Here is a 20,644-nt window from a genome sequence, read left to right as displayed (position 1 = left end):
TGCGAGAGCCTCTTCTGAGCCCCGCAGAAGTGTTCTCACTGCACCAGTGCACAGTTGTGTGTTCCCTGACTGCCGGAGGAAGGGGGATGACTGCTTCGTTCCTCAGCTCTCGGTGGCAGCGATCATTCGCGTTCCTCTGGCAGGGCTGCCGCCTTTATTCTGGCGTTGCTGCACTGTCGCAGCAGAGCCGGGGACTGCCAGCGAACCGATGCATTGCAAACAGAGCACGTGTCACACCTTGTACAGTCTGGGATTGCAGGAAGGGATTTCTCCTGCAGCCATAGCTTCCGTGCAATTCCGTTTAGCTACCTAGCAGATGTGGGTGTAGCCCTTCTGCTCTGTACTTGCTCTTCCAAATTGGGTTCTCCTCTTCTTCTCACTTAATGCACTAAATCCCAAATCCTCCCGTCTGTGTGTCTGCTGTGATGGGAGCTCCTAGCCTCATGCTTTGTAAGTGCATCTGATCCCCCTTCTCCTTATGGAGGTGTTCCTGTTTCCCCACTCCATTTCTCCGTACTCATGCCCGCCCCTCTCTTTAACAGGCACTCTGTTATTTGCAGGTGTTGAGTCCAACATACAAACAACGGAATGAAGATTTCAGGAAACTCTTCAAGCAGCTTCCTGACACGGAGCGCCTCATCGTAGGTAAGGTCAGCCCCTTGGTGCCGTGCTCTGTTGTGCTGGCCCATGGCTTGGGGAGGAAATCCCCAACATACAGCTTGATCTTCGTTGAAGATATTGCCACCGAGCCCATTGTGTCTTTCTTGTGCATAGTTGGAACCCCTCCTTACCATTTCTAATGGGTTTCATTCATTTTGCTTCAGTGAGAGTAATGCTGATCTGTATCAGCTACAGCTGTGTTCCCTCATCATTTGAGGAGCATGTTTTCTTCCACAGTGCTCCCCCAAACCTGACAGCCTGTTAGTGTTTGAGCTCTTTCCTCGTTTGGTCAGAGTTGCATTTCTCAACGTACGTACCGCTGAGCTTCCCTTTTTTCTAACATCCTCAGTGCTTGCTGGTCACGCATGACTGCCCTTCCCATACCCATTTATGCTTTGGCCTTGCAGCTGATTAGTGACTGCCTAGCGCATGGCATCTGCTCTTCTACCTTATGTAACTGATGATCTCATACTGCTGAAAAATGCACATCTTAGCAGATGAATAGAAATTATTTAGGATGCGTAAACTGAGAGAGACGTGAACAATTACACTACAAGGTGAAAAGGAAGAGACAGAATAGAATCTGGAAATAGCTCATAGGATGCTACAGAATGACCAGCTAGTAAGGCAAGATCATCGGTCGGTAGGGAGGTTGTCTGTGACTGGCCCTAGGCAGGACTCATAACCTAGTGGACAGAGCAGCAGCTGCAGCTCAGTTCCTTCTGGCTCTGCCTCTGGCTTTCTGCAGGACTGTGTCAAGTAGCTTTTTCTCTCCATGCTGCTTCCTATCCTCGTGTTTAGGTTGTCCGCTCTTCTGGTTTCTGTGCTCCTAAATTACCATCTGTTGTCCGCCCACAGATTACTCATGTGCGCTACAAAGAGACATTCTCCTGCAGGGCCGCCTCTACCTCTCTGAAAACTGGATCTGCTTTTACAGCAACATCTTCCGTTGGGAGACACTGGTAAGGCTGTCAGACTGCTGCATTGAGCATGTGTTTTATGTCAGCATATTTGCTGACATTGCTTTAAGAGCACTCTTTCCATTGTCTTTCTCATCAGTGTCTCTCTTTACCTGTGTTCTTTTTCCCCCTTCCCCTTTCTGCATGGCTCTGACTGTAGCTGACAGTTCGCTTGAAGGATATCTGCTCGATGACCAAGGAAAAAACAGCACGGCTCATTCCTAATGCCATCCAAGTTTGCACTGACACTGAAAAGGTACAGCCTTGAAGCCTCCACCTCTGGGGTCACTCCTTATGGCTGCAAGGGGCAGGGGAACATAAGTGTGTTGCAAGATTTTTGCCCTTTTTCTGAACTGATTTTTGTCTCCATCTCTTCCCATTTAGCACTTTTTTACTTCCTTTGGGGCTCGAGACAGGACGTACATGATGATGTTCAGACTCTGGCAGAATGCTCTCCTGGACAAGGTACAGAGACCAGCACCTCCCTGTTGGGGTGGGACGGAAGGGAGGCGATGAATATACAGAAGCGTGATACCTGTGACTAACGCATGTGCGCAAAAAGGCGCGGGGACTGTGAGCACACGTGTTCAGGCAGAGCAGGCGTGTAACTGCAGGTGCGATTCTCTCTTTTTGCACAGAGTTCTGTCTGTGTCCTGCACACACAGTAGATGCTGCTTTGCCTCTGCTGAGGTATGGAAGTGTTTGTCTCAGGAAGGTGTGTTTTCGAGGTCCGTAATTCAAGTGAAACCGCCCAGAAGAAAGCGGTTCAAAATGCAACAGAAATAGCTCACTGCACAGGCAAAGCTCTTAGCCAGTCTGTGCTTTAGAAGTGTAGAGTTCAAGACAGGACAGCAAAAGAGCATATATAATAGATGCTCAGGGCATCCCGAAACCGAACGAGACCAATGGTGAGTGAGGGGTGCACTGGGTAGGGGCTCAGTGCATTGGATTTTAAAATAAAGCAGCAACATGCACCTGCTATGGCAGAGGCCCTGTATATCTTATATTTGATCTGAGTATCTGTTCCACAGCCCATTGAGTATTTCTGGCCCCACTGAGGGACTGAGACTCGTGAACTGATCTTACAGTGCCACTAGCATTTCGAGATGTTCTGGCTTGAGTTCATACCGTACTGGAAGGCTTAAGTAATCGAGCACCCAGAATACCCTGTCCTGAAGCTCAGGGTAGTATTTAGTATGTAAAAGGATCGCTTTGCATTGGGTGGCTTGTGTTGCTACCATATGCTGTAATTTGATCAGCCTTTTGAAGCTCCTGACAAAATTCGGTGCCTTTGGTTTCAAGGTCAAAGCAAATGGGAACCGAGACGTGCGGTGATAAAGGCAGGAAACCCTTCCAGAGCTCTGGTTCCAAATGTAGGATCCGTGCTTGGCAGGAGAGAGGGAGAAAGCCTGGCCCGCTTTTCCTGATATGTGAATTAAAGTGCTTGTGGGAAGAAGGTGTAACAGAATGAGACATTTTTCTGGATAAAAGTTTCTCATTAGAGCTTTTATTCCCGACACTTCTGATTGCTGCTTTGGGGAGCTAGATTCAAACTTTCCTGCCTTATCCCATGCCGTGACTATGGGAAGAAATTCAAACCAGCAACTCAGAAAAAGTTCGCTAGATTTGTTTTCCCTCATTACCAATACATCTTTGTCAGTGGTTATAAATTTGTTAGGGGTAAAATCAGTCCCCATTCATCCCTGTACCACATATTTAAATCACAGGTTCTCCTGCCCCATTTCTTATGAGCCTCAGAACGCAGTCATATGGTGATCAAATGACCTGCATCCCTGAAAATCCAGGCTTTTGTGAGCAGTCTTGATAATTTATTTTCTCTTATTAGCTGGGAGCGTATACAAGCTTTTCACAATAGTTTCTGGTGAGACAAACTCCTTTTGATTTTAAACCGCACCAGGAAATGTTTTTCTCTGTTGCTGTTTTAGATCATTTTCCCCGCAGCTGTAATTCTTTAGGCAGCTTCAATTTAAACACGCTTGGAGGGGAAAAAACCTCCTGAGGCATTGGGATTTGGTATAGTAGGAGACAGTAAATGGAGCACAGCAGAAGAGGTCGGGAAAACACGTGTGAAGGGAAATGCAAATTTACTGCTTATATTATTACTTGCACAGCATTGTAGCAGGAAATCTCATTTTGTGTCCTGCTCTTTGCGTAGCCTCATGTTGGCTTTCTAATAGTCATAAATAACATGAGATTGTGGCATGGAAAACTAACAAGTGAGATTTTAGGGCAGAAGCTGGGCTGGCAGCAAAGGCTTCTTGTGGCCAAAGGGCATCGTACTGCTTGGTGGGGCAATCTCGAAGGCAGCTTGGCCTAAGAATGTGAGGATACGTACACGTGTGGCCCTTAGCCAGCGCGGAGCGGGGACAGCCTGCCAGTAATGCGCCGTCCACCTTGCGGCATCGCTGGGATGGAGAGGAGGTGAGCCTGTCGGAGGAGTCACCTCCCACCAGGGGCTGTGTCACAATCTCTCACGTCTCCTTTCAGAGCAAGGACTGTAATACTGCTGACAGTGATAGTTCCCAAATTCATTAGATTTTGGTATTCTCAGGTGAAAATGTGTGCTATTCTCTCTTCCCTCTTTTAGCCTCTGTGTCCAAAGGAGCTCTGGCACTTTGTCCACCAGTGTTACGGGAACGAGCTGGGTCTGACTAGCGATGATGAAGACTACGTGCCTCCCGATGATGACTTCAACACTATGGGGTGAGTGAGGAGGAGTAAAATCTGCCTGTGATGAAGAATAGATGGCCTCAGGAGAGCAGGAGTCCTGATATATCGCATACCTCAAACTGCTGTTTGTCCCTGGTGAGAGATTCTGGGCTCTGGCTGAATGCTTGTCCTTAAATGTGTGATGTCTAAAAGGCTGAAAGCACACCATTTCCTCACAGGGTTGGTAGGGATTGAAATGCCTGCCCATCTACTTGCTTAGCTAGATGACCAATTGTGTAAATGCCAAAGCACCTTGGTCACAAGGCCAGTCAGCGTGTTACGTGGTCAGAAAGTGCTGATGCTTGTGAGCCTGTGGATAAAAAATGGAACAGTTTGGGCTTGATCTTCCCTGCACTGAGCCACTTCTGCTTCCGCTCAGACTGGAAACTTCATACAAGTATTCTGACTTGCTCTGTGTGTCCAGTTGTAGCTGTACTGAGAGGGGTAAACCTAAAAACCTGTGTTCTCTGTGGCGTCTCAGCTACTGTGAAGAAATCCCCGTGGAAGAGAACGAAGTCAATGACAGCTCCTCAAAAAGCAGCATGGAGGCCAAGCCGGAAGCTAGCCCTCAGCTGCCAAAGAAATCTGTCACTGCCAGCACCCTGACGTCCACGGGAAGCAGTGAAGCGCCGGCCTCGGTAAGTGTTCTTCCTCCCTCGCTGGGGAGCAGTTACCCTGCTCCCTGGGATCCAGCTGGGACCCCTCGAACGTACCAGGTAACGTTACCCTGCGGCTCCTCGTCCAGTGCAGCTGACCACAGGTCAGTGGTATCTGTGAGCGTGGCATTTGGCCAAGGAAAAGTGAGCAAAGTGTGCCTGGCCTAAGAGCCGGTAAACTGGGCCTCTCAGCAGCAAGAGCATTTACTTTTCTGTACCCTCAGAGGAAAAGTTTTGGAGATAGAAGGGTTGTAATTTCTCCTCTGCCCTCAGTTATTCCCTAGGAAACAGTGCGTGCCCGCAGACCTTGTTGAGATATCACCTCAGGTTTTCCTAGCTGGGTAGGGCTTGCTTGGGGGCAAAACCAGTATTGTTTGTGTGCTTGTCTGAACAAACAAAAAGCCATGTGGATGTCCCGAGCTTGAACTGTGTGTGGTTCTTTGAGAGGAGGTGGAAACCCTCCTTCTCTCTCCATTATTTAAAGAACACATTTCCAGACATGTTGAGGCCAAATGTTCAAAGATAGGAAGATGAGCCTGCAGACGTAGAGTTTTCAGAAATAACCCCCATGTCCAGGTGCTGTTCCTGCCCTCATTGCGCTCTCTCCTGGCTGCAGTTTGATGGAGTTCTGCCAGAAGAGGAGGAAGCAGTGGCGGAGAGTCCTGTGGAAAAAGACCTTGGCATTGCAAATATAATGGGAGAGAAGATTGAGATCATTGGCCCCGTGAACTCCCCTTCCCTAGACTTCAATGACAACGAAGACATCCCCACTGAGCTCAGTGACTCGTCAGAGACCCATGATGAAGGTACGTGGGGAAGGGTTGTTCTTGTCAGTGTTGTTTCCAGCCTTCTCCCATCCTTTCCAGCAAGAGACTGGAGTGACAAATATCTAATTCCTTTTCTGGACCCTAAGAGTTCAGAAGATTCGAAGAATTGCCATCCTGGGCTGCAGAAGGTGAATGTGGCGGGTGTTTGGAAGGATGTCCCTAAAATAACCCATGTAGTTCATTACCCCTTTGGATGTTCCAGCTATTGTCCTGGGATCAGTGGAGGAAAAGGGTTAGAAGTATCTTCTTTGGGTTCCTTCTTCACAAAGTAAAATATTAAGGTCCTGGTACTGTGAAAGCGCATCCTCTGACATTGGCACGGAGGATCGTGACTGGGGCTTGCGGGCCTCTTTCCTCGCAGGGGAAGTCCAAGCGTTTTACGAGGATCTGAACGGCCGTCAGTACGTGAACGAAGTGTTCAACTTCAGCGTGGACAAGCTGTACGACTTGCTTTTCACGGACTCCCAGTTCCAGAGGGACTTCATGGAGCAGCGCCGGTTCTCTGGTAAGCTGCTGCTGGCGAAGCCTGGGGAAAGTGTGCACGGTTAGTGCGGCAGAGCTTGCACACTCGGCCGAGCTCCGGTGCTGCTGCAGCCGGGCTCTCCAAGGGGAAGGAAATACTGTCCTGCGCTTGGTTAGGTGGCTGTGCCTTTCCGTAGGGAACTGACCCGAGATCCCTCTCCAGTTACTTGAATGGAATATTGTTTTGTCCTCTCAGATATTATTTTTCATCCCTGGAAGAAGGAAGAAAATGGCAATCAGACCAGAGTGATCTTGTATACCATTACCCTCACTAACCCTCTGGCCCCCAAAACTGCCACCGTCACTGAGACGCAGGTATGTGAAAGGGGAGCAGGGGTGTAATGCTTTGTAGAAATAGATCTGTGGTTTGTTTTCTTGTCTTGGCCATGCTGCTTTGCATGTTTTCATTCTCCAGATCCATTTTCCTTTACACATTTTTCTTGTATTAACTTGCTGCCCAGTATCACTGCAACTGTGAATAGCTAACCTTGCACTCGCACTGGATTGCCTTGCAAGGAAAGGACCATACATTTTCCAGCAAAAGCAGATGAGTTTGTATGCAAGCCAGCACATTTTAACAACTGTTTTGTCACCCGTACTGGTGTTTTTCGAGCTGCAGTCAGTCCAGCAGATGTTCTAGAGCAGGGCACAAGATACTGTCCGGCGAGTCCTTCTCACGGCTCTACCCAGGGCTGTCCAGGCTTTTTTGTTACCGGTGAGGACAATTAGATGATCTGTTTGGAAAGGTAAAAAAGGGGGAAGCATCTGCAGTGCACTGGGAAGAGCCAGACCGGCTGTATCTGATAGTGGCTGCGGCTGGAGGGGCAGAAAACACCTCCTTTCGTGTCCAGAGATAAGTTCAAGTGGCCAAAGGTAAACACTGAGAGTGAGCTTGAGGAAATACTAAGAGGGAGCCTGGAAAAGGGGGGTGTCTGAGCGTCGCATTTCAGGGACTGTCCCCTTTGTGAGGTTTGTTCTGGGGCAAAGAAAGCAGCAGAGCAGAAGCACTTAAAAGAAGTAATGGACATGTTTTTATGGTGTTTAGAATCGCAGAATGGTTTATGCTATAAAGGACCTCTGCTCAAAGCAGGGCCACCTCTGATTTTAGATCACATTGCTCCCTGACAAGCCAGACACCAGTTTAGTGAGAAGAGGTGGGACTTGCAGAGGGCCTAAGGAACTGCTCCTCACATGGCAATGTACGTAACTGTGTCTCTGATACCAAATGTTGGAGGCTGAGCTGCTCGAACTGAATGCCCCTTTTGATATATGTCCTTAGGGAACATCTGAGTGAAACACTTGGTTTCCTCGAGCGTCCCTTCCCGTAAATGTGAGCTGTTCACGGAAAAATTGCAGAGATGGGTCTAATGTTTGTGGCAGAGCTGGTTTTGTGAAGCGCTCTAGGGAAGGTGCCAATCTATCAAAGCCGTGTTCTAACCAGACTAATAGTTGCCTTGCATGGTGTCTTTTATGCAGACAATGTACAAAGCCAGCCAAGAAAGCGAGTGCTATGTCATAGATGCAGAGGTGCTAACTCACGACGTCCCCTACCATGATTATTTCTACACCATTAACCGCTACACGTTGACTCGTGTTGCCAGAAACAAAAGCCGACTCAGGTACACGTCTTGCGGGATAAAGAGCTTTACTGGTGACCAGAAGTCATCTCTGGGTGGGAGTTCTGCTGGTTGGTGTGTTAGAAGGGGTTGGGGAGGATTGCGGAAGGATTTGGTACCAGGTGAAGCTATAGGCTTCTGCGTTAGACTTGGATGAGTAATGGAAATGTCCAGAGTCCTCCCGGAGGAGTCTCCCCTGAGACCTTCCTGCCGTGGCCTTTGGAAGGACTTTCCATGCAATGCTTTTCCTCGAGAAACGCGAAGGGCTGAGACCGTTCCAGAAATAACAGTGTGTGTGATTATTTTTTGTATTTACATTGACCAAGGGTTGTGAACTGACCTCACCTTCAGGAAGCAAAATCGGGAGAATGACTTTCCTTTCTTCACGTAGGGTTTCCACAGAGTTACGTTACAGGAAGCAGCCTTGGGGGCTGGTGAAATCCTTCATCGAGAAGAATTTTTGGAGCGGCCTAGAAGATTATTTCCGTCATTTGGGTAAGAGTGGCAATGACTGGAGCTGCGGTGATGACCCACAAACAGGGGCAGCTTCTGCCGTTCACACTTTGCCCCCTGCGAGCAGGGCAGCGTGATTCCTGCTGCGGATCAGACCTCGGAGTGGCTTGTATAACACAAGGGGTCAGCCAGACTTATTTCCGCAGGGTTGGCAGCACTCACTGGAATTAATCCAGTCATCAAATCCTGCTCTCTGGCTGGAACACGGGCAGCGTGGGGTCAGAGTTGGGGAAAACATGTAAGGGATGTGTAGTGTGTTCCCTGGCATGGGCCTCTCAGGCCCTGCCCACTTCTCTGGCCCAGCAGCTGGGCCATTAGAGAGCTCCAGTCTAAGCAAGGCCACTTCATTGATTGCTTTCTCTTACTGTCTTTGCAGAGAGTGAACTGACCAAAACCGAGAGTACGTACCTGGCTGAGGTCCACAGACAATCTCCCAAAGAGAAAGTGAGCAAGCAATCGACCGTGCGCCGGAGGAAACGGGCCCATGCCCATCTGCGGGTGCCACACTTGGAGGAGGTGCTGAGTCCCGTCACCACCCCCACGGATGAGGAGGTTGCGCATCGAATCAAGCACGTGGCGGGTGAGGAACTGCAGAGCCCCACGCTGGGTGCCTCCGGAGAAAAACGAGCCTTACTTGTGGAGCGGGAGGAGGGGCCATGGCCTTCTGGTGCAGGGAGGATGCGTTATGGTTGTGTGAGATGGAGGGATGGGCGGACGGAAAAGGGACAGCATTTCTTAGCCTAAACGCAGCTGTTTCCTCAGGTTCCACCCAGACACGGCACGTCCCTGAGGAGAGCCCCGGCGGCTTCCACCTGCAGAGCGTCTCCAAGCTGCTCCTTGTCATCAGTTTTGTGTAAGTGATTTTTTGCTTCCCTTCACTTCGATCCTTTGGTGTCTCTCGAGTTCTGTGCTCTCCCCTGTGCTGCATTTTTCTCTCTCATATTCCCCTCTGGACCCAAACTTTGCACAATCACAGAGAAGAGCAATGACAGGTAGAAAAGAATGAATTAAAACTTCCCCGAAACGCCCCATCAGCTGTTTTGCCTGGCTTGGTCCCAGATTGTGCCGGTACTTAGCTGGCCACTGGTCTGGCTCTGTAGGTTCTGGATCTTATTTTATCAGGGTCTCTCCCCGCTCAGTTTTGATCTCGTTTTAATCAAGCAGGGGCTTCGCAGACCTGCGTGATGTGGGAGTCCCAGCCGCAGGCCAGCTGCACTGTCTGGGACACAGGCAACATTGATAGTAGCAAGCAGGGAAGGGGACTAAATACTTAGGCAGAAAACAACAGGTAGAAAGAATCTTCTTTATTTCAGCAACTCCATTTAGAGATTTTCAGTGACATCTAGAAACTGTGGTTTTTTTTTTTTTAAATTTAGAGTAAGTCATTTAATGTAATCTGCTGATAAACTAGTTGTCATGACAGATGACCATGCAAAGCTCTCTAGGAGTTACTGTGCTATCGTAACAGCGCTCAGTGTATATGAGGACTCTGTTGGTTACCTTTTAGTGAGCTGGAAAGACAGAGATTTGTAGAATGAGGTTACTTTTGAAATTCAGCTCCTTTCTGCATTTCCTTTTGCCAGTGGGGGTGAAGACTGCAGCGCTTTGCAGCAGCAACCCAGCCAGTCGCTGCAGTGATACGGAAATGTGAAGCAGTGGAATGATGAGAAGACAGCCTTGTGTTATCTTGTGCATCTAGACAGGCGAGAGCTGATTTAAACTTTGTGTAGGAAGGCACAAAAAAGCTTTAGGACAGGCTGGTAGGTTAGCTTAGAGTGGTCAGAGCCCTCCCTAATGTTTTCAGGACACTCTTCTGGCCAGTTGCCGTCTGCCTGACTGCACTGGGTGATAGTGGGCCATTCTTCCAGCAAAGCAGCTGCGCTGTTCAGAGACAGGCACGAGCGTGTTGTTTTGGAATCTGTTCCCGAGCGTGGCTGACGCAGGAGCAGAAATGCCCACGCGTGGCGTGGATGCGCGCGGTCTGTAACGTGCGGTTACGTGTCAGTCAGATGGGGCCCTGCACGGGCGCTTTGGACTTGTCCACAGAGCCACACAGAGCTCATCTTTTGCTGAGCGGATTTCACCGCTAATGCAGGCACACGGTTATTGTCTGTCCTCCTCGCCTCTCTTCCCGCTGTTCTTTACGTCCCTCCTGCCCCCATATATCTTCTGCACTACGAGCCTCCTGTGCTCAGAACGCATTCTCTCCTGCTCTGTGTCAGTCTGTTTCTAACCTGCAGCTACTCCGTCTTTTCTCTTCCCTGCTCCCATTAGGATCTGTTTCAGGTACTGTCTCTCCTTTTACCTCTTTACACTCCTGTTTCCCTCCCCTTCTCTGCATTCAGCACATCCCCTCATCCATCCTGTTCTGTCTGATCTGTCATCCCTGTCTTTCTGTCTGTCCGCCCTCCGTGCTCACACATTTCGCCCATGAGGTGAAGTTTTGGGTTTTTCTTACTCAGATTAACTTGCCGCTCCCACAGAGCGTGGACCTGGGCCCAGTCACCTCCCTAAAGCCTCGGCCTTTCCCAGGTGTGGCTGGCAGCGTGGGCTGGGAAGTCCTCCTTGTACATGGACTGTTTTCTTTATTTCCAGTCTGGTGCTGCTGGTCATTCTCAATATGATGCTGTTCTACAAACTCTGGATGTTGGAATACACGACGCAGACGCTCACGGCGTGGCAGGGCTTGCGGCTACAGGAGAGGTACTGTCGCATTGCTTTGTCTTTATGCACGTTTCCTATGGATGCTATAGCCTTTCTCAGAACACCGAAGCCCTGGGCTGTATCGTAGGTTGCTTCCTTTTTGTGTAAAACACGTGAAGCGCAGGGAGCTGAAGCTGTGGGGTCATCAGCATTTCCAGATCTGAAACCACTGAACAGCTGCAGCAGGAGACAGCGAGTTGAGGCAACCTCTGCTTCTTCCCAGCACCCCATGTGATGGAGGATGCTGGACAAACTAGTGTTTCACAGTCTTGGGCCAAGGTTGTCACCTCTCCTGTGATAACTGTATGAAAAGCAGTGTCTAAGAACAAACCCTTTGTCCTCAGAGGAGAATTTGGGCCTGTGACACACATGAGCTGTTGGGTGTTTTGAAAGGTGTCAGTCCAGATACCAACACCTCGTTAAGAGTGTGGGAGGAAGAGAGAGGTCACTAGGATGACACAGGGTGCTGCTTAACGACCTAAGCGCTCCCTGGCAGTATTAGATGGTAAGCAGTGAAGTGTAATTGCAGATTGACTTTGTTTCTTGAATAACTGGTAGTGTGGAACCTCGTCCAAGGCTTTTTGGATGTCTTATTTCAGTATAGTGTCTGCCTGGTAGGTGCTGAGACACGTGGAGCTCTAGGTTGTATGGCAGCATTTTCCTTTGTTGCAGAAAGCACACGGACAGTGTCAAACCAGATTGAGTTTATTGTCGTTTATTATCTGGACTCCCCCACCTTGTTTAGGGTCACAGGCAGAACTTCCAGAGTGCCTTTGGTAGATAGGTTAGATAGATAGATAGATAGATAGATAGATAGATAGATAGATAGATGGCTTTTACAGTGGTTACCTGATGTCCCAAGTTGTTTATAATGCTAGCCAGCAACTTTGTGTTTTGAACTCCTCCTGGCATTTTTAGATGAATGCTTTACGTACGGGAATGTTAGGTATCCTGCCTGAATAGTGTCTCCTCCATTTTCAGAGGCTGAGAACATTGCATGTCCACTTTGCTGGTTTTTGTCCCTTTTCTGGCTCTAATGTTGTGCAGTCACAGTTGTTCCCTTGCTAAGTTAGGTTTGACTTGTGAGCATTCATAGAAATATTAGAAATACGCTACTGCCGTGATGATTTGTTTTGCATGTGTTTCATGTTATGGGCGTTAACATTTCTCTTCATTAGGGAAGGAAATTATTATTTTCCCCTAATAACCCTGCTGCTTTCCCATTGATAGATACATTAAGTGTTTTTGCCTGCTTTATTTTCCTTTGGCACTCTTATTTATTTGAACCACTGCAATGTAGTCTTTTAAGTATAGGACATAATTACATGGGTAGCTTTATCACACGCCCCCCCCCCCCCGTGCAGGTAACTTAATTGCACCGCAGCCCTGATTGCTGTGGACGTAGAATGGACCATCTGCTGGGTGAGGGGGCAAAGGGATTTATTATTAGATGTGGTTCTACTGAGACTGATGGGCACAATATGTAGTTCTTCACTTAGACAAGGAAAGCAATCTTTATTAGTAAGAGAGTGTTTTAACCACGGGGAAGTGGGGCAGTGTTTTAAAACTGTTGGTATTTTTACTGTCATGCTTAATTAACATGTCTTTGTTTCATCGCCAGGTCTGGAGCCAGCTGAGCAAGGCAGGTGGAAGCGCTAAGAGGAGGATCACCGGGACTGGCTGCCGGAGCTGCCACCCAGGGCCTCGGGCAGCGGCCCCTGGGGAGGAGGTGGTGCTCTCCTCCATCCATGTCCCCTACAGGGACAAATCCCAGTCCAGAAAAGTGACATAAGGAGCATCCACAGGGCAGTTAGCATGGCAGAGAGCATGGCAGCCCCCTGTGCCTCTTTCTCCTGAGAGGTAAGAGGGGAACAAGTTAAGACTATTTATTACATTACCAGGAAGAAACTTACCTAAGAAGGGAGACTTTGAAAGTTCTTACTGTAGCCTGAGAGGAGGGATTGAGCTGTGTTAGAAACCAGAAGAACCCAAAGAAGTAAGAAGACAAAATAAATTAGTAAAGACTTTTAGCTATGTTGGAAACTATTGAAGATATTGAGCTAACTTAGAAAGCAGAAGAGCCCAAAGAGGTAAGCAGAAGACAAAGTGGTAAAGACTTTTAGTTGTCTTAGAAACTATTAAAGACATCTAGATAACTTAGAAAGTAGCAGAGTCTAAAGAAGTAGAAAAGACTCACACCTCTCAGGAGAAGCAGGGAGACTGGGCTGCCGTGCTAACTGCCTCACCGATCCTCGTCACTACGCTCCTCATGTCGCTTTTCTGGACTGGGATTTGTCCCTGGCCTGGCCCAGCCAAGCACCACCTCCTCGCCAGGCTCCCCAGGGGCCGCTGCCCGAGGCTCTGGGTGGCAGCTCCGGCAGCCAGACCCAGGGATCCTCTGGTTGGTGCCTTGAGTGCTTCCATCTGCCCTGATTCTGCTCCACTCCGCTCCTGTTCTGGAGGATTAATTGGGCCTGAAGGGAGGGGCTTGATACCTGTAAATACAAAGAAAGTGCTGCTATTAGTCATAATAAAGAAACTGTCCATGGCTGCCTGTCCCAAACATTACATTGCGTTACATTATTCCCCATCAATGCCATGGTGCCATCTTTCAACAAACACGTCTCCCAAGAGTGCACGGCCTTCTGTCCACACATTCCCCTCTGGCCTTTTGGCTCCACCCACATCGCGACAACTTATGCAAAAGGCACATCTTTGCTATTAATTAATTACTGTTGTTAAGACAAAGTAACATTTAGGGAAATAATAAGTGCCTTTCAATGCACTTTTGCTCAAGAAAACCTGCCCCCCGCAAATGAAAATATTAGACATAGACTGATACAATCTACATGCCCCCCCCCAATCCACTTTGTCTAGATTCACTCTTGCTCGTATTCTGCCTGACAGGTTACCCCAGTCTCAGACAGAATGGGCCCAGTTACTAGAATCTCAGCAGAAGTATCATGACTCTGAGCTACAAAAATGGCGTGAGATCATCAAATCCTCGGTGATGCTTCTAGACCAGGTGAGACCGCACGGCCAGTGAGTTCTGTGACCGGAGGGTCACCGTGTCCTCCAGCCACCCGCTCGCAGCCCTTACCTGGTTCCTCTGTAGTCGTCAGGTGTGTCCCCTGGGCTGCGTCCCTGTAGATCCATCTTCTGACGTAGCAGTGGGCAACAGGTCCCCAGGGCTATGTTCTGGATACTGCAGCTTCTCTGTCACCTTTAGGGCTCCACGCATATCAAGGAGAGAATTCTGCAGGGCCCAAATATATATAAGCACACCTTATATCTAGTCTCTGGCATCCCAGTCTGGAAAACTGACATTTTACCTCAACCCTAGATTCGTATGTAGCTCACGTGGATCCTTAACAGCACAAAACAAGGGATTTTGATATCCACTGCCTAAAGAGCCGGTTATACACCAGCTAATTAGAAGAGAGTTCATAAATGAGAGCTGCTCACCCCTTCTCTGTTATCTTGGACAACAGTCTCACATGGGCTCCTGTCTGCTCAGCCCCCCTTTGTGCATCCCAGCCCTGACACGCTGCTCCCGAAAAACAGATGGTTATGGTATTGATACTTGACATGGCAAGAGGAGGCAGTGATGGGGCAGGAAATCCCGAAGCGCTCTTGCCTCTCGGTGGCATCACAGCGGAGAAATTTCTTGTCTTGCAGATGAAGGATTCACTAATAAATCTTCAGAATGGCATCGGGTCCCGGGACTTCGGGTCAGATCCAGAGGAGAAACGGAAACGTTTCCACTAACAGGCAGGAATGCAGGAGGCCAGAGGACGGTGTGCAATATGTGTAAATAGGATATATAAATATATATATACAGAATATATATATATATATACAGAATCTAAATATATATATTATATACAGATTTTAAGAGGAAAAAAAAAGCCTACGTATTGAGAGGAAGGAGTGACCTCCAACACTGGCTGGAATGGAGCGTCCCGGTGGCAGCGTGGTGTGTGCGTGTGTGGGGGGGCTGTGCTCTCCCAGCGCTGAGGTGCGCTCAGGGGCTGAGTGTGCTCCCCTGGGCCCGTGCACCACTCTTCTGTAATATTCCTGGCTGTTTGTCTGTCTGTCTGTCTGTTTAGTTTTTGTTGTTTCAAAGGGAAGCATCACAGTGAGTGCCCACCCCCCCCCGCGCATGAAGGTCATTGATTGACTCTATTTATCTACACATTAAAAGGGGACACTGTCAACTTGCTTACCTTGCTGGCTTCAGGGCTGAGAGGTTTTGGCGATCGCCGTCAATCCCGTACAGAACTATCCCGCATCTGGAGAGGAGGCCTCCGGAAGGATTGCCGTAGGTCTGCAGAGAGCAGCTCTCACTGGCACTCACCTCCTGGACTTCTTGGAGCAGAAATACCATTTGCTGCCGTGCCGGCCAGCCTGGGCACAGAGAGCACAGCACAGAACGTGAACGAGCTGAAATGCTTTCTCCAAACGCTACTTCGCCACCTCCTGTTATTGATACTGCATTAATAGCCAAGGAGATGGTGGGGAGGGGAGTATCTGCCTACAAGGTGCATGGATGGAGGAGAGCGACGCTGCAGGAAGCGCATTTCCATCCTTTGACAGTGTCCCCTTTACATTTTCTGTACTCCTCTGCTTCTGTGTGCTTGGGCCCCTGCCATTAAGCCATCCTTGTGCTGACGATCTGCATCGGTGCTGGAAAGGGCTACTACCTGCACTACATCCCACTAGAGAGGGAGTACTCCAATTAAAAGGAAACCAAAATTAGTATTGATTAGCAACTGCTCCCACTACTGTGCTCAAAACATTTCCCTCCTGCCCCTGGTCTGTGAGACCATTTTGCTCGTACCACCGAGCCCTTACCTGTCTTAATCTGTGGGAAAACATTAGGGAGAAAGAAACAGATTCCTTCCCTGGGCTAACATGACTGCATCTATATAGCAACAAGGCCTCCAGAAACCCAAGAGAGGTTAAGAAGGGCCATGGGGACCAAAAGAGAAAAGAAGAAAGGGCCTGTCAGTGGGTGGTAGGCTACACCTGGAGGGGTGGCCACCGTGTGAGGCCTCTGCCTGCTATCCTCATAGGTTTGATAGTGAAATAATTGCTTGGTAAGCAAGGCAAGTGGTAGAGCTGCATTAAAAATAAAATACGCATTTTTACTTGTTCTGGGGATAATTCCAGACTCCCAATAACAGCCAAGTGACAGAGAGGCTGCACTGTGCAGTGTACCAAACACCACTGCGACTGCCTGGGACGCAGGGTGCTCATTTCAAAGTTTAATAAATGCTTTTTCATCTTACCCAGCCAGGCAGATGAGGTGATGGGAGGCCTTCAATCTCCACCTTGTTCAACTCCACCTTTTCCACCTTCTGAACGGCAGGAGGGAGCCAGCTGCACGTCCCCTTGCGCACACGGTGCAGTTGCAGCTCGTCCGTTGTCTCTAACTCCATTAGGCACTGAAATAGCAGGGGACAGGAGGGTGAGTAACTGGTCTTAGTATCTCCATACCAGAGACTCTCCTCCGCACAGCTGGGTGACAAAGCGGAGTCTAAGGAAAAACCCTCCCAAGCTCCCGCTTGTGCGTTCCAATTAGGAAAAAGTGACATACATAGAAGTAACCCGCTGATTTGTCCCAACCTGCCTGCAAATTTTTGTGACCAAGTGCTAAATGCAACATGTCTCGCGTGTGAAGGAGTGTGGATGAAGGCAGGTTATCAAAAAGACATTTAAGAATGTGAAAGCAAGGTCAAATTGGGAAAAAACATGCCTTGGCAACTACGGAGTGTGAGTATTTATGATTATTTATTTAATTTAATGCTGCTGACTACTGTACTGCTCCCTGACTTGTTTCCAGGGAGGCTGCTGAAATAGCTACTGTACAATGACACTGAGGTGCTCGTGCCTGGGAAGGGCAATTCTGCGGCTCCTCTTGGGACAGGAGGGCCCCATATCTATACGTATATATACCCCTCTCTATATATAGATATACATCTATTCCCCCACTGGGACTTGTCCCACTGGCCAAGAGTCTTATTTCCCCATCAGCCACTTGCACAGTTACTAAGCACATCCAAATCTCCTGCTGCCCATCTTCCCCTTTCCTAGAATTTAAATCGAAGCACCAAGAAAGATGACAGAGGGGAATCCCTGTGCTTGCCACCTTGTCAGTGCTAGAAAACAAAAAGGCTACATCTGGAGAGGGAAACCTGCAATGTGGGGTCTCAGCCTCCTTGCCAGGAGGATTTTGTACATAGAAAAATGCAACCCATCGAAATGCAGAGAAACCTAGCTGTCCAAGAGGGTCAAAAAGAAATGGTGGTGTTACCAATTTCACATTCTCTTGCTAGTTACGGAGACAAGAAATCCAATAGCTCATCCGTGCATCGGTCTTTTCTGTGCAGCGTTCCTCCCGATCGCCGTCGCGTTAGATTTGAGATGCTCCCACTGACGCGGCTTCCTTGGGCTTGGCCCTAGAGACAGAATTGCGCAAGCTTAGTTAAATTAATGTGAAGCAACGCAGAGGCAGCTAGAACAATCACAAACACTAATATTCGTTCTGCCTACACATTACTTTAAATTGGGTTTAACGTGTTTGACGTACATACTGACACACAGCTACGTTAAATCTCTCAATAAAGAGCCTAAGGTCACCATACAGAACCTTGTACATGCAGTGCCCTTCAGACAGCGGAACGTTTCTCCTTGAGGCCTGAGGTTTCTTTTCTCAGATTCCTAGTTATTTACTTTCTTTGGATAGGATTCACAGTCTTTCATCGCCTCCTAATATATCACAGCATTAATAAAAGTGAAAAAGGCAAGGCCTTAAGGCAAAACCCCCAATGGCACTAATGGTGAGGGCTGAAACAAAACCTTGGTCTGTGCAAACTAATGCCAACAGCTGTAGCCTAATTCTTGCCAAATAAGATGCTTCCGCTTGGGAGAAGGGACAGAAGGCTCTGATTTACCAGTCTGTGTGTCTCACCTGTTCACAGGGGAGAACAACATCCTCATTAATCCCAGCTTGATACCAACTGGCTTCTGACAAATACGTTGTCTGCTAATGCTTACCCTAAAAGAGGCATTTGGGCTGTGGCATCTGGGCTGAGCTCAAAGGGAGTCTGAGACCTGGATAACTGCTGTGCAATCATGCGTTCATAAAGTAGATACCAAGCGTATCTAGAGCAGCACCTGCGTGTAAAGTCTGCAAAGGACCAAGAAGACACAGGTTATTTCATTCCACTTAACAAAGGTACCTGCAATGGTAAGAATAGGAGCTCAGCTATGAATTAAGCAGACAGCTGTGCTTTCTGGGTGCTCAACAATTAAGTGATAATCCAAGGCACGCTTCAGTCAGAAAACTCTGATATTAATTGATATTAAGTGCTACTAACTTCTGCATAAATCCATTCTGTCTCTCTGAAGTCCTTTGGGAGAAGAGGAAAAATTCACACCACTTTGATCTCTCCTAATGCATCTCAATTATGCAGCCGACATAGACCATCCCTGTCCCTTTCCTGGTAGCTTTGCCATCTCAGACATGTATTTCCATCATCTTTCGGTGATCCTACAGCCCATAACTAGAGGAGACAGACAGAGAGGGCAGCCTGCACCTTTCACACCACCCAGCGCTAGGACAGTGCTGGAGATCAACCCTAAAAAGTCCAGCACCGCTAATGCGGAATCAGCTGCACAACAGGGATTAGTGGAGCAGCAGTTCAGTCCTGGCCAGTGAGGTCTTTCTGTGCTTCCAGGAGGGAGAAAACATTTGGGACTCCTCTTCCCCTCGGGTTCATTTACACCACTTCCCAGTTCAGCGGTGGGGCAGTACGCAGAAAAGCAGAGTCAGTAACAAACGCTTCAACTCAACAGTGCCCGGCTCAGGGGAGGCAATTCTGTCACGTTTGTCAAGGCGGCTGCCACCGTCCCCCCTCCCGACAGACCCGCTTTCTGCACCACCTGCCAAACTCCAGAGAGACGTGTCTGCCTGGATCTCTCCAGGTTTGCTGCCGCGGGGACGTTCCACGGCGCAGTCACACGGAGCCCGGCTCAGTCTTTTCAGACAGTCTCAGCACTAGTTACAATACCCAGCAGGGGCTTGCTAAAAACAGTACTCAAAACAGAGACTCTTAAACCAAAGCACCCGAGGTAAGTGGTTCCCAGAACGTCTGTGCCGATCCCTGCCCGCTCCCCTGCCTGGCATGCTCTGATCTCTGTGCTTTGCAGTCTCCACAGCACCGGTCTCTCTGTGCCATAACACCTTTATTTTAATAGATGTGCACACTGGCCAAATAATCTAGTGTCTTGATTGACTGCCGATTATTTCCTGATCTAGCCAGACAGCATGGGCTTATCTCTGAGCACGGATCCGCGCTGGGCCGTGCCCCCTCTCCCCCGTGTTCTGCAGTGCTTGCTGTGGCTTTTCCCTCCCGCTCACACCTTTGCTGCCAGACAATCATTCCCTTTGTGTAGACGGACTGACCTGGTGCTGCCCCGCTTGCCTTTCCTTGCCGCAGTCTGTATGCTCTTTAAGTGAATGTGGTTTTATTTTTTTTCAGTAGGGACAAGGACTTCCTTCTGCTGAAGGAGTTATATTTGCACATGGCTCAGGGAGGTTAACTCCTCTGGCCGCTTCTGTTACCTCACTCATTTAGGCCAATTCCATTGCTAATGTTAAATGGCCACCTTCCCCTACCCAAACTCCAAGAATAGTTAGGGAATAAAACCAACGTGCAGCTCAGGTTCCAGAGCCATTTGGTGGTGTCTCAGTTTTGGCCCAAACTGCCCCGGCGGCACTGGGATTTGGGAGAGCGGCTGTTACCTGTGCCACACGCGCGGTGTTCCCGTTTTCGCAAGCCCACCACCCTTGCAATAGCCCTTAGCAGATTCCGAAGCACTAACCTGGCTCCTGGACGAGCTCAGCGGGGAGGGAGGAGCAGCAGATCCGTTCACGTCACGACGTGGCTGTGGCACCTCGGGGACGTTTCCATCCTCACGCCGTTCATCTCCCGTCACGTGGCTCCAGGGCTGGATAAAGCTGCTAAAAACCTGGAGCGTCTTCTCCCCACCCGAGGCCCTGGAGCCTCCAACCCCAGCTGCTGTGCGTAACTGCAGATTAACGCGGATCTCCTCACGTCGGCGAGAAACGGGAGTGGGTTGTACAATCACCCGCAGGCGAGCGCCTCCCTTCGGGCCGTCACCCCGAGCCCGGGCGGCCGGGGCTGCTGGCCAAGGCGCGAACGTGAACTCTGGGACAATGGGGAGGGGGAGGAACTGTGCTTTTGTTTTAGGAGTTGTCTAACTGTCATCAACTTTGCGCTGTGCGCAAAATGTGATTAAATGATAATGAGACTTACCTGCTAGAACCTAGGAATTGTAAAGGCTATGCAGCCGAAACGTAATGTAAAGTAGCTAGTACAATGGAAGTACGGTATAAATTAAAAAAAGAAAATCTATCAAACAGACAGCGC

General features: G+C 48.9%; 1 protein-coding gene and 1 long non-coding RNA gene across 18 annotated transcripts in view; one reads left to right on the top strand and one right to left on the bottom strand.

Annotated features, from left to right (window-relative positions):
• GRAMD1B (GRAM domain containing 1B) overlaps positions 1–20,638 on the top strand; it is a 106,014-nt gene extending 85,376 nt beyond the window's left edge. For 15 of the 17 annotated variants that reach the window (XM_065040533.1, XM_065040527.1, XM_065040530.1 and 12 more), the window contains 16 exons: positions 561–645; positions 1,519–1,622; positions 1,780–1,875; positions 2,004–2,084; positions 4,228–4,343; positions 4,831–4,987; positions 5,622–5,811; positions 6,194–6,337; positions 6,551–6,669; positions 7,831–7,973; positions 8,362–8,465; positions 8,860–9,063; positions 9,246–9,336; positions 11,079–11,186; positions 14,094–14,211; positions 14,865–20,638. In XM_065040533.1, the coding sequence (XP_064896605.1) occupies positions 561–645; positions 1,519–1,622; positions 1,780–1,875; positions 2,004–2,084; positions 4,228–4,343; positions 4,831–4,987; positions 5,622–5,811; positions 6,194–6,337; positions 6,551–6,669; positions 7,831–7,973; positions 8,362–8,465; positions 8,860–9,063; positions 9,246–9,336; positions 11,079–11,186; positions 14,094–14,211; positions 14,865–14,954 (1,950 nt within the window). In that variant the 3' untranslated portion in view covers positions 14,955–20,638. Of the gene's footprint in view, positions 1–542; positions 646–1,518; positions 1,623–1,779; positions 1,876–2,003; positions 2,085–4,227; positions 4,344–4,830; positions 4,988–5,621; positions 5,812–6,193; positions 6,338–6,550; positions 6,670–7,830; positions 7,974–8,361; positions 8,466–8,859; positions 9,064–9,245; positions 9,337–11,078; positions 11,187–12,807; positions 13,737–14,093; positions 14,212–14,864 lie in introns of those variants that run through there. The other 2 variants (XM_065040528.1, XM_065040532.1) reach the window with 2 other exon arrangements.
• On the bottom strand, positions 12,903–14,868 carry LOC135576293 (uncharacterized). The gene is made up of 3 exons (XR_010467930.1): positions 14,287–14,868; positions 13,386–13,681; positions 12,903–13,039 (listed from the first exon to the last, which is right to left on the bottom strand). It is a non-coding gene; the product is annotated as an uncharacterized LOC135576293 (long non-coding RNA).
• Positions 20,639–20,644: the final 6 nt, after the last annotated feature.

This window comes from Columba livia, chromosome 24 (genome assembly GCF_036013475.1).
Source record: "Columba livia isolate bColLiv1 breed racing homer chromosome 24, bColLiv1.pat.W.v2, whole genome shotgun sequence".
NCBI lineage: Eukaryota > Metazoa > Chordata > Aves > Columbiformes > Columbidae > Columba > Columba livia.
This window is presented reverse-complemented; position numbering and strand designations above follow the sequence as displayed.